Genomic DNA, 13,139 nt, shown 5'->3' with positions numbered 1-13,139 from the left:
AAGCTTTCCAAAGTGGAAATTATATGAAACTGTAATCTGATGGGAAAGGGTAACAGAGGAGAAAGCCTTGGTTTCTGCTGTGGGGAATTCATGTCAATTCTAAGGGATATTCACAATTCACTGTTCAATTGAAGCCAGTTCAACTTTATGCAGGAAGCAGCTGAATGGAAATTTTATTTCTAGAAATCCACACAATGAAGTGGAAAGCATGACTGGTTCTGGCCCTAGCTCTGCTATTAACTGGCTTGGGCAAGTCCTTATTTGAGGCACATTTCAGCTTTCTGGTCTATGAAATGTCCTGTGTACATTTACGGACCCACTGGAGAGAAATGAGATAAGGTGATAAAAAAGTTGAGTGTCTAGAATTATCCAGATGTGAGGTATTGAATTTGCTGCCACCTTACGGATATCCTGGGTCTACTGGCTCAAGGGGAAGTAAGAATGTCCCTGCTCAGGATAATAAGCTCAAGAGGTCTTATCCCCTAGAAGATAAGACGTGCAGTGAAACCACTGTAAACAGACCTGATTTCTAAGCAGGACTAGGCTCGGTTAGAATCGGGTAAGATACATGTATTTAATGAACACAAATGTGTTCAAATCTGATATCAAGGACTTGACAAGTGGTCCTTTGTTAACACCTGTTTCTCCTAAATTCCTGAATGGTTTTCCAGCTGGATCTGGAAAGCCCAAAGCTTCATTTCCTCAGAGATCTGTTTTCCTGTTTTGTCCTGATTCCTCTATAAGCCCTTTCCCTCTGCCTCTGTCCAAATACCTCAGCTGAGACTCCAGAGAAAGTGGAAAGTAGGTTTTTGCCATTTTATGTGGGTTCTATCTACCAGAGCCATACTTAGTCTGGAGCAAGATGTAAATGAGTACAGTCCTGGCAGTTTCTATGGAGGAAGTGGATGGTGACGGATGGAGGGGGAGTGATTTTCCCAGTCAAGAGCCAGTTTTTGTGGCATTTCATTGTGCTTCTCTATGATGTGTAGTGTCCCAGGCTGGCAGCATGCTGTGAACAAAGAAAATTGTATTCTGTAGTCTCTTTAGATATGCGGTGACTTGGCAAGGGCTGAAGGCATATAATGCACCTGCATAACCTTTTCAACATGACAAAGAATGGTGTCTCTCTCCCGCTCCCCACTCCCTTCACAGGAAATGCTCCCAGACGATATAGCACAACAAGCCCCAATTAAGTCTTTCCTCGGATTCTGACGTCTTTTCCTCCAACCTTTCCTTGGTTTGAGATGTATAATTAAGAGGAAGGGGGAGAAACAAAATCAGGTACAAGATGCAGCTGGGAATTGGAAGCTACCTAATGGCAGTTAAAGACTAGAACCTCTGCCCTGGCAGAGCGGTTTGACAGTTTAAACAGGGCAAGGAAATATGGTAAATTGATGGAGAAATTAAGATGCTTTTGATGGAAAAATTAGTTGCAATTATGTGAGAATATTTTCTCAGAAATTTTGAGGCTCTTGTGCCTCACCTTTTTGTCTCCCAATAAGAGAATTTCAAAGTTTTCCAGCCAATATTTAAAAATAATATGTGTAAGGTGCCTAGTGCTTCCCTGGGCAGGCTGCAAACACATCCCTACAATGATATGGAAAATCTGGGGCTTTGTCTACCTCCCTGACAAGAGAGTCCCATTGATTTTATCATGTCCTTGGTGGGTTCAAGAGCTACCCTTTCTCCACCAAAGTTTAAGAACCACTGGTATTAGAGAAGGGAAGGATCTAGAGGCAAAACCTGGAAGGATAGTCACATTGGGAAGCCATGAAAAGAAGGTGGAACCTATAAAAATGAGCGAAGGACAAAAGCCCCAGGCAGCACCGTGGGAGGCAGTAGGTGGTTCGTGTGTACTCTGAAAGCAGATACATCTGAGCTTAGAGTTCAGTGTCTCCATTTATGAACTGGGCTGGCTATGTGAACTGAGGAAAGTTATCTCTCTAAGCCTCAGTCTTCAGTTTTCTCATCTGTAAAATGGGATGATAGAACCTACCTTATAGAGTTGTTGCAAGGATTGAGGTCATCCATGTAGCACGCCTCCTCACTTCTCTGTGTGTGTGGTCTCTGTCTCTATTTATATTTTGCATTTTCCTGCCCACTTTATGCCTCCTCCTAGGCCAAGCATCTTGTGCAGGCCTCTCAGTGTTCTGAGTTCTGATTACATCAGAAACTAACAACATTGTAAATCAACTATACTTCAACTAAAAAAAGAAGAAGAAGAAGAAGAAAAAGGTTCTGAGTTCTGTTCTGCTGTTTTTTCTTTTCTTCTTTCTTTTTTTTGGGAGGGAGGTAATTAGGTTTACTTATTTACTTTTTTAATGGAGGTACTGGGGATTGAACCCAGGACCTTGTGCATGTTAAGCACTCACTCTTCCACTGAGCTATACCCTCCCCTCTTTCTGCTTTCTTTGGAAAAATAAGTGTGAGGTGGTGTCCTTGGCTGAAGATCCTCCTTCCAGCTCCTCCAGCACCTGTTTGCTGGCCAGACTGAGAACTGCATATTTGTACTTTTCCAAGCAATGCAGGGCAGTAGAGACTGGGAGCCTAGAGCCTGGAGCCAAGTAAGCCAGCCTCCTTTGGGAAGGAGAGACCAAAACAGCCCTGGGAAAGGAGAGCCTGTCTCCTGCAGCGCCCCAGATACCAGCTGCCTCAGGCAGCATTAGAGGCTGCCTCTGTGGCCTAGTTCCTTTTGTAATTTGCACAAAAGACCAGAAGATGGGGCTCTTGACCCTGGAGTCAAGGGCCAGAAGCACTGACTTTTTCCACATTTGAACTGGAGGAAAATCAGACCTACCAGAGCCCCCAGGAATCCTCTACCTCCTCATTCCCCTCCCTGCCTTGCCCACACAGCTGACTCCCATGAGGCTGCCATGGGGGCTGGCTTCTAGGGAGTGGAGAATCTTCCCTTTGGTCATTACCTTTGGCCCCTCTTGAATTACCACATTGCCAGAGTCGGTGTAAATGACCCCCTGCCTCAAGTTTCCCTTCGAATCCATCTTGCCCTCAATGGCAGATTTTGGCAATCCTACCACTTATATAGTGTTGCATAGTGGCCAAGAACTCTCGAATCAGACATACTCATCCTTGACTCATCTCATCAGACGAGGCTCTCCTCACCTCCTCCGAGAAGCCCTCCCTGACGGCCCCATCTAAAGTAGCTCTCCTAACCCCCATGCCCATTACTTTATCACATAACTTTACAATTTACTTCACAGCAGCTCTTATAACCTGTAATTGTCTTGTTGTTTACTTGTTTACTCTTTCCTCACTAGATTGTAAGGCTCAAGAGGGCATGACCCAGTTGGTCTTATTGCTGTTTCCCTAACAATCCAACACAGGGCTGAATACACAGATTATCAGTAAATATGTTCTGAATTAATAAATTCCTGAATCCCAACTTAATGACCACTTGACCTTGAGAAAGCTGATGAACTTCACTGAGACTCAGTGTTCTTACCAGTGAAATGGAGAAATAATGGAGTGTTAAGAATATTAAATGACTCAATGCATTTACGTCACTAAACCCAGGTCCTGGTGCATAGAGGTGTTCTCCAATGTCTTCAGCAGTGTCCTACTTACTATTATATCAGAGAGAGAGGGGAAAAAAAAAAAGTCTGAACTAATTAGCTGGCTGTCTCTAATTTGGCCATAGCTTTGTATTACCACAATTTTTACTTCCCACTGCTCTTCTCTGTAACTTTCTGCTTTGGTCCAAATCATGGCTATCCTGAATGGGTCATGTGCATTCCTAGTGTTGAAGTCTTTGCCCAAGAATTGAGCTGCTTGGTCTCCTTACCTTAGCTGGACTGTTTTCAGATATAGTCCAAACCCACATCCTCCATGTTATGTTCCTGAATTGTTTAAAGTCATAAAGATCATTTTCTCTTCTAAATTTTTATAATCTTTGTTGTCTGTATTGCTCATGTCTTTTGTTTTATGTTCTATTATCTTGTCTTCATATTAACATATATCCTGTTTCCCTGATTAGACTGTAAGCCCTTTGGAGATATGTTTTTTTTACTTAGTATTCATTTCTTTTTTTTTTAATTGAAGTACAGTCAGTTATAATGTGTCAATTTCTGGTATACAGCACAATGGCCTAGTCATGCTTATACACACATATATTCTTTTTCATTAAAGGTTATTACAAGATATTGTAATATCTTGTGCTATACAGAATTTGTTTTTTAATCAATTTTTATATATAGTGGCTAACATTTGTAAATCTCAAACTCCCAAATTTATCCCTTCCCACCCCTTCCCCCACCCTGGTAACCATAAGATACTGTGTCTGCAAGTCTGTTTTGTAGATGAATTCATTAGTGTCCTCTTTTTTTCTTTCTGTTTAGATTCTACATATGAGTGATATCATATGATATTTTTCTTTCTCTTTCTGGCTTACTTCACTTAGAATGATGATCCCTAGGTCAATTCATGTTACTGCAAATGGCATTATTCTTTTTTATTGCTCAGTAGTATTCTACTGTATAACTATGCCACAACTTCTTTATCCAGTCATCTATCGATGGACATTTAGATTGTTTCCATGTCTTGGCTATTGTATATAATGCTGCTATGAACATTGGAGTGCATGTATCTTTTTGAATTAAAGTTCCCTCTGGATATGTGCCCAGAAGTGGAATTGCTGGATTATAGGGTAAGTCTATTTTTAGTGTTCTGAGGAGTCTCCATTCTGTTTTTCATAATGGCTGCACCAAACTGCATTCCCACCAACAGTGTAGGATGGTTCCCTTTTCTCCATACTCCTGGAGATATGTTGGGTTTTTTTTTTTTTGGCGGGGGAAGGTAATTAGGTTTATTTGTTATTTTGTTGTTGTTGTTGTTTTGTTTTTTTGAGGAGGTACTGGGATTGAACCCAGGACCTTGTGCATGCTGTGCATGACGTGCATGCTAAGCATGCACTCTACCGCTTGTGCTATACCCTCCCCCCTGGAGATATATATTTTATTTTAGATTTCTCTGCATCTTCAGTGCCATTTGGGTTTGTACTTAGTAAGTATTCAATATGTTTTTGGTTAGACTGAATTAAAAGCACATATATTTACTTATATATTTATCAATTATATATATTTATATATACTTATATAACTCATATATACTTATATAACATATATTTATATTTATTTATAACTATGTTCTACTTATATATTTATAACTGTGTTCTATGTGCCCAGCATTCTTTGAGGCTCTGTGGTGTACACAAAAGGGCATAAAAGAAATACTTATTGCCTTCAAAAACTTAAAATTTTATAGTGAGTTGAAGTCAACATATAATTAAAGTACTTAAGTACAGCATGGTAACTGCTATAAGAAAGGTATGAAGTGCTATGAGGATTCAGAGGACAGAGAGATGAAAGCTCTTAGGGGTGTTGGGGAGAACGGGATAAAGAAAGGTTTCTTGGAAGAGATGGGCTTTGAGATTGATTTTTTAAGATTTTGACGGGCAAAAATGGGGGCTCAGGGGACAGGATTAGTGAAGAGATCAGTAGAGACTGTGGCAATGAACACTAAGGCTCAGAAATGGGACCAAGTCTCTCTTAAACCGGAGATCAAAAATATGGTTCTGTCTCAAGGACACTGAAGAACAACCTTGTTTCAAATTTCAGGACTAATGCAAGGAATGGTATACAGGGGTTGAAACTAACATGCCTCAACCAGACTATGTTCCCCAAGTGTAGCTTCTTTGGAGGCTGAGACTTATTTGCAGTTGTTCTTTTTCCTCTAATAATATGGGCTTGCCTACAGTCTGACATGGTAGTGGACATAAAGCAAAAGACCCCTTTCCTCTTCTTGGGGACAGAGGACTGGTTGGATTATGTCCAGTCTCTCTTTTTCTAAACCCAAATCAAATTGCATGTGTTACTTATGGTTTTCTAACCTTGCCTTAGATTAGTGGTTCTTTTGTTGTTAAATAATTTGCCTTAGATCATTTCTCAGGAAAGTTGGAAGCATTTTTTGTAGAATTATTTCAACAGTCAGCCTTAGCTCAACTCTGTGCCTTTCATTGCCAAACTGAACCCTAGTTAGAAGACCTAAATTATAGTGAGTCTGTGGAGGGGGTCAGATCACTGCCTGCCTGCTCCTCTTTAATGCTCTTTAATCTGTCCACTAGTTCGCGGATTAACAATTTTAGAAGGCCCTTCCCCCTCATCCTCAGTTACTTTCCTTCTGCAACACCAAGGGACGGTTCCCCAGAATTTAAAAATCATTACCTAAGGAATAAAATCACGATAGACAAAACCGACACTTCCTCAGTTTTCAAGGGCCAGGTGCATCCGCAAAGAGAAGCACGAGATTTTAAATTTCAAGCAAGCGGTTTGAAGGACCTTCGAGCCCAGAGGCCCCTGAAGGGAGGGAGGCGGTTTCCACGGCAACCGAGCCCGGGAGCGGTTGGCTCCCCCGGCTCCCTCCTCCTCCTCCTCCTGGTAGCCCCGGGTACCGCCGGACAGCGTCCTCCCGTGCTCCGCGCCCTGATTGGCCGCACAAGCCGCGCGCCGATTGGCTGCGGCGAAGCCTCGCGCGCCGGTGGCTATGGAGGCGGCGGCAGTTGATGGTTGACCGTTGGCTCCGGGGTAGGGGTCGCCGCTCGGGCGATTCGCTCAAACCCGACCAGAGAGCGTGGACAGCTGACGCTCGGCCTGGAGCCCGCGGGCGAGACCTAGCTGGGTTCCGCCATGCGGGCCGGGAGTAACGAGCCGGACGGCGTCCTCAGCTATCAGGTAGGGCCCCGCCTCCCGCCCCTCCCCGGGGCTCAGCCTTCTCGTCCTCTGCCCACCCTCTTTCCTCTGCCCCCGAGCCGGGGCGCCACAGGCCACTCCCTGAGGGCGAGGGGAGGCCAGCCCGGGACGCCAGGGGGCGCTCCGGGCGGTCGGGGATTGGGTCGGGGCTGCGAGAGGGTGACCTTGGGCCGAACCCGAGAGCCGGTGGGTCACTGCCGCATCCCTTGCGTGGCGGGCTGAGGAGCCCTGACGGCCCGCGGCCGGTGACCTCTGTTCTCCTGGGGTCCTCCTTGCTGGGAAAGAGGCTGGCTTCTGGCCTTGCTGTGTCCTGCTGGAACGTGGGAGAAAGGGTAGCCAGGGACCTTGCTCTGGAGGGGCAGGTCTCCTCTTTGTGTTTTTATTTCTGGGAATTTCTGGTTCCTCACTGTCTCAGAGGAAGAGCTGGAAAGACTGCAGGCTGGGACCAAACCCTAAACCCTGTTAGTGTGATCAGCTTCCGTCCATCCCATTACACAGACAACTGACAAGTTCTGGATAGGAAAGTGGAAAGGGGTAGGGAAGTGTCGAGGGGTCAGTCACAGGTGTTTATTTAAAGGAATGCGTAAACCAGGTTTAAGTAACTGGTAACCCAGCTGTTGGAGTGGCTAATGTAAGGTAAAGCACTGGACTAGGTGTCAGAGACTGTAGGTTCAAATCCTACATCTGCCTCATACAGGCTTTGTGACCTCAGGTTAAGTCACTTGCCTCTTTGAACTACGATCTCCCCATCTAGTAAAATGGGGATGATCATATCTGTTTTGCTTACCTCATAGGGTGATTTTGAGGACAAAATGAAGTGCTTCTTGTGAAAGGGCTTTGTGAAATGATGTTTATTGTGTGGCAACCAGTATGTGGTCGCCCACTGAATTCTCACTCCCCCTTTTCTGTGCCCATCAGATGATGATATAGTTGCTGCTCTGGAAAGAGGTGTTGAAGGGAGGTTGAGTCTGGAGTGGTGGGCAGTGAAAGAATGGTGGAGCTTCTCAGAAGGATGGTAGATTTTGAAACAAGTGCCATGTTGACGTCAGGCTGGATTCTGTAAAGAGGCAGAGAAAACTCTTGAGTTTGTAGCAAAATGGGTATCAGACACTGAGTCACTCCTCTTCTTCCTGGTAATAGTTTGCTACTAGAAAATCCATAATTCCTTCTTTGCTTGCTCCATCAAAATAAGAACCAGATCTAAGATTTTGGAAAATCTTTCCATATCTAATCCTCCTAAGGTCTACTAAGTATTCAATCTGTATTTGTGGTACAATGATGAGCAAAGAAAGATAGACAATGTTCTTACCCTGCTGAGTTTCCCATTCAGTGTGTGCATGTGTGTGTGTGAATAATCATTTTTGATCAAGTAATCATGCAAATAAATGTGTTATTGTAAACTGTGATAAGTGCTTAGAAAGAAAGATATGCAGTGCTGTGTGTATGTATCACAGTGGTTCCAGCTTTGGTCTCAGAACAGAGAAGATTTTGCTAAGGAAAAAATTTGGGCCAAGATTTAAAGAATAAATGTCAACTGAAGGAAGAGAGAGCTCAAAGGGCCTGGAGATAAAGAGAACAGCAGAAGAGAGGCAGATCTGGTTAGAAGACCTGAAAGAAGGCCAGTGTAGCTGGAGCCACAGGGAGCAATGAGGGGAATGGTGTGAGATGTGCTCTGGGGTTATAACATGCAGAGAGAGACAGAGAGACCGAGAGAGAATGAGAGCCAATGAGATCATGGTCAGACTCTCCTGAAAGCTTTCTCTGGCTGCAGTGGGGAGAACAGGCTGGAATGAATGTGAGGAGACAGTGTCCTTAACATGCAGAATGTATTCCAGTTGTATTGTCAAGACCATAATAACCCCCAGACTCCTGTGAATGCTCTGTGAAACTGATAATTCCTGAGTGCTTCTGGAGTAGGGTAGAAAATAATTCTCTCTTCTACATCCAGTTCATGAAAGTTCCTTGGGTGGTGGGGTGAGGAGAGATGAAAGGAGAGAGTGGAAACATAAAGGCTGAGTCAGGTGATGGGCAAATGGGTACTTGAGATATAGGGAGGAAAAGAAATAAGGGTAGAAGGAGGAAGTGAGACAGGGGTGACTTGGGGGAGACACAATCATCTCATTGAAAATTACTAACTAATCCTCCTATGTGCCAACTGGGCTGTGTGGAGGGGAGACGGACCTTGCAAACAGAGCAGATTGTGTAACTTAATGCAGAGATTCCAGGCATCACATTTAAATGTCCTAAGTCTCTGCTGTTTTCTCTGGTTTGGGCTGCTGTGCTAGCTCTTAACGGTTCCCTCCGCTTTCTCTCTTGCTCTTCCTTCTACAGTCCACTTTCCACGTGGCAGCCAGAGAGAGCTTTTCAAAACACAAATCAGATCATGGCATATTCTATCTTGAAAACATTCAGTGGCTTCCCAGTACATTTTAGAATAAAATCCAAACTCCTTATCGTGGCCTGCCAAGCTTTCATGTGATCAGGGCCCTGCCCACCCTCCCCAATGGCCTCTCCTCCACTCCCTCACCACGCACTCCTGCACTGGTGATCTTCCTGTTTCTTCAGTACGGCAGGCTCCTCCATGCCTCAGAACCCTTGTTCTTGTCATTCCTATGGGCGTTTTCCACCTAGGCCTTCTCCTGACTCAACTCACATGTCACCTCTTCAGTGGCTTCCTTGACCTTCATTCACAGTCACTATATTTCATGTGATTCTGTTTTATTTTCTTCGTAGCATATGACTTATCTGAAGTGTTCTTGCTTTGATTTCTTGTTTAGTGTCTTTTCAAATAGAAAGCAGGGGCCAGGCAGAAAATCTTGTCCTCTAGCACAGTGCCTGGTATAGGAGAGGTGCTCAGTTGCTGAGCGAATGAATGACTCTCCTGTATCCAAAGCCAATGTGCCTCTCCTTAAGGAGCTCATGGTTTTGTCAGTTTTAGCACAGAGCCTCAGATGGCCATTGCTTTACTACACAGAAGCTCTTCCTTCTATACCACTGGGCCTTTGCTCAGGTCTTCTAACTGGAAAACTTTCCCCCTCCTCCCCACCTAAAATATCCATTTTAACCTTTAAGGTTTGGCTCCATATCACCATCAGAATTTATCACTTAGTACCCCAGAAACTAACACAACATTCCAAGTCAACTGTATTTCAATAAAAAAAATTTCACTCAATCTTTTCTGCTCACAGCACCTACCAAGTTCTTCCACCCCTTACTTGTGGAATATACATGCTCATCTCTGTTGTTGACCTGACAGCTCCCTTTGACGTGGTTTATGTGAGCTAACTTTTATCGAGTGCTTGCCATGTGCAAGGTACAGTGCCAGGTGCTTTCCATGCACTTCTCCTTTAATTCTCTCAGTAATCTTGAGAATTACATGCCCTTATTATCTTTATTTTCAAAAATAAGGAAACCAAGATGTAGAGGTTAAGTAACTTCTAGTAAATGGCAGAGCTGCCCATCTCCAAAAAACGTGCCCTTAATCACTATGTAGCGTGTGTCTTTGACACCTCGGCCAGTGCCTGGCTCAGAATGAGGACTTATAAGTGTTTGGGAAGATGTGTGTGGCAGAGTGTACAAGGATGTATTAGAGTGGGAAGAGACTGGAATGAGGGAAGCCAGCTAAGAGGCTGTTGGTGTAATTTAGGATGAGTTAATGAAGGCCTGAGTTATTGAATTTTGACAAGGTCTCTGGAGGTGGTTATTGCAATTTTAGGAGTCGGTGAGCTCTTAAAGGGAACAGCAGTAAAGGAGAAAGATCAGAAAACTTGAAGGAGGGCCCCTAATTTCGACTGGAACTGGGGACATCTTATAGCTTCAAATTTCTCCTGACCAACACTTTCAGAACTGAGCAGAAGTTCTGGAAGAGAAGGCTGGAGAGATTGTAACAGTCAGCATTGAGCCAAGTGGTGCTGGGAACTGCAGGGAGGTTCAGAGAAGGTGCAGAGCGGGGAGCAAGTGAATTCGGGCAATTACCAAGGCTTGTATAGGAATCAGGCCTGCTCAGAATAGGAAATTTTGCAGAAATCTTCAGAACAACAAACACCTGGTAAATGGGTGATCATTGGGATGCTTGGTGGATGGCAAGAGAGTCACACTTCACGTCTTAAAGTGGATCTAGAAAAACTCAAGAGTCCTGAAGGAGACCTGAATGCTAGTGCTCGGTGACCTTGGCCCATGTTGGTGCTCAGTAAATATTTGCCGAGTGAGTGAATGAATGGCTCCGTAGAGAGTGGGCCAGCTTTTCTGAAGGTCATGATCAGTTCATGGGGAGCAGTCAGTATGTGTTTGCTGAGTGTCACTGAACAAAAGTATCACCCATAGCAGTTTCTCCTCTCACTGTGTTGCAGTGTGCAATCCGACTCCTCCATCCTCTCCCAACACATACTAGACCTTAAACGTACCCTGAGTGGAAATTGGGGAACACGTAAGCATTCTCTTTACCTGGCCTTACCAGCTTTACTGGGGAGCTTCAGTAGGAGAGGTGGGGACTTTCCTGCCAAGCAGAGAATTGAGGCGGACTGGGGACAATTCAGGTTGCAAATGGACTTCCTTCTGAACTTGTAGATAATTGTCTTAGCTCATGGTTTGCCTTGGCAGGGTAGACTGGGCTTCCAGTGAAGCCTGCCACAGTGGTAAATCAGGCCCCGGAAAAGCAAGGTGTTTATTCTAAATCTGCTGCTAGGTAACAGCAGCAAATGTTAGATAATGGAGAGGTTGGTTGGTTCCTGGATGGTAGTAACAAGTTTACTCTGGTCTTGGTAGTTAGGAAGCCATAATGTCTGTATTAGTGTCTATTGGTGCCATAACAAATGAGCACAAATTAATTGGCTTAAACAGCACACATTGATCATCTTACAGTTCTGCCGTTCAGAAGTCCAGCACAAATTGCACTGTGCTAAAATCAAAGTGTTGGCAGGGCTGTGTTTCTTTCTGGAGGCTCTAAGAGAGTATCTGTTTCCTTAACTTCTTCAGCTTCACGAGGCTGCCTGCATTCCTTGGCTCACAGTTCCCTTCCTCTGTAGTCAGAACCAGCAACATAGCATCTCTCAGACCCTGCTTTTGTCATTAAACCTCGTTCTCTGACTCCACTCTTCTGCCTCCCTCTTCTACTTTTAGGGATTCTTGTGATTGTGTTGAGCCCACTGGATAATCCAGATAATCTCCTTATTTTAAGATCTACTGATTAGCAACCCTAATTCCATCTGGAACCTTAATCCCCCATTGCCGTTGTAAGGTGATACAGTCACAGGTTCCAGGGATTAAGATGAACAAGTCCTTTGGGGACTGTTACTCCGCCTACCACAGTGTGCTAACTAGTAAGCTGTACTGAGCAGGAGTGACGCCAAGTGGGGTTCAACGAAAAAAATCACTGAGAAACCAGAGCCAGTTTGGAATTTTAGGCCCCTAGCAGACTGCTGAAGGGTCAGAATAGGAAGCTCATGGGTTTTCAGGAGCTCATGCCACTGAGAAGAGGTCTAGGGCAGCTGCACACATCCTCATGGAACCCCTTTTTCTCACTATAGGATGTCTGTGTTCAGTGAGGAAGTCAAAGCAAGGGCATTAGAGAGTTGAGGGTCTGTGGGTCAGTGACCGGGGCTACAAGGGGTCAGAATTCATGGGCTTTCTGGGTGAAGAGGAAGTTGGAAGTGAATAAGGAGATGGAGAACTACTGGAATTCTGGTCAGTAAAGGCAGTATGAAGCACAAGGTTCTGGAGTCTAAGTGCTTAAGAAGGTAACTCAGTAAATATTGGTGCTCAGTAAATATTTGCCGAGTGAGTGAATGATGTGGATCTTGAACTAGTCTCACTGTGGATGTTAATCCATGACTAGGTGACCTGAGCCCTCTGAAACAACCAGGTTCTTTGCTTTTGGCAATATTAGTGTATAATGTTAATATGTTATAGAATGTTAATACAGACACACTTGAATTGGAGTTCTTTCTAGCTCACTTAGCTCTTGTGTGATCTTAGCCTTGATTTAGGACTGTTGTGAGGATTAAGTGAAGTAATATATGGAAAGCACAGTGCTAGGTACACAGTAAGTGCTCAGTAAACATTTGTTCCCAGTACTAATTGTAGTGCCTCAGTTTGCTGTTTAGAAACCTGGGAAATCACTTCTATATTTGTTGCTTTAAAAATGGTTGAGTGTGTCAGAACTCAATAAAACACTTGACTCTTTTTCATTGTTGTTGGGTGGGTGGGGTAGGAGGATGTTATCCGAAAACACTGGGTCATTAGGGAAAAAGATGAAAGGGGTCTTTGGAGGTGAAAAAGTCAGACTGACTGCGGGAAGGGAGGCAGAGTTGAGTCTGGCAGGACTGCTGCCCCACAGGTCCGGAGCGGAGGCGCAGGCAGGTGCAAGAGGGCTCAAGGCTG

General features: G+C 44.4%; 1 protein-coding gene across 3 annotated transcripts in view; it reads left to right on the top strand.

The window, feature by feature from the left end:
• Positions 1-6,541: 6,541 nt before the first annotated feature.
• The window catches only part of SLC4A8 (solute carrier family 4 member 8), a 68,782-nt gene continuing 62,184 nt past the window's right edge, over positions 6,542-13,139 (top strand). Inside the window, exon 1 of one of the 3 annotated variants that reach the window (XM_006202992.4) lies at positions 6,542-6,743. In XM_006202992.4, the coding sequence (XP_006203054.2) occupies positions 6,699-6,743 (45 nt within the window). In that variant the 5' untranslated portion in view covers positions 6,542-6,698. The remainder of the gene's footprint in view (positions 6,744-13,139) is intronic. The other 2 variants (XM_015238130.3, XM_072972780.1) reach the window with 2 other exon arrangements.

Source organism: Vicugna pacos, chromosome 12 (genome assembly GCF_048564905.1).
Source record: "Vicugna pacos chromosome 12, VicPac4, whole genome shotgun sequence".
Taxonomy (NCBI): Eukaryota; Metazoa; Chordata; class Mammalia; order Artiodactyla; family Camelidae; genus Vicugna; species Vicugna pacos.
The sequence above is the reverse complement of the archived record's forward strand: the minus strand, read 5'-3'. Positions and strand labels throughout refer to the sequence as shown.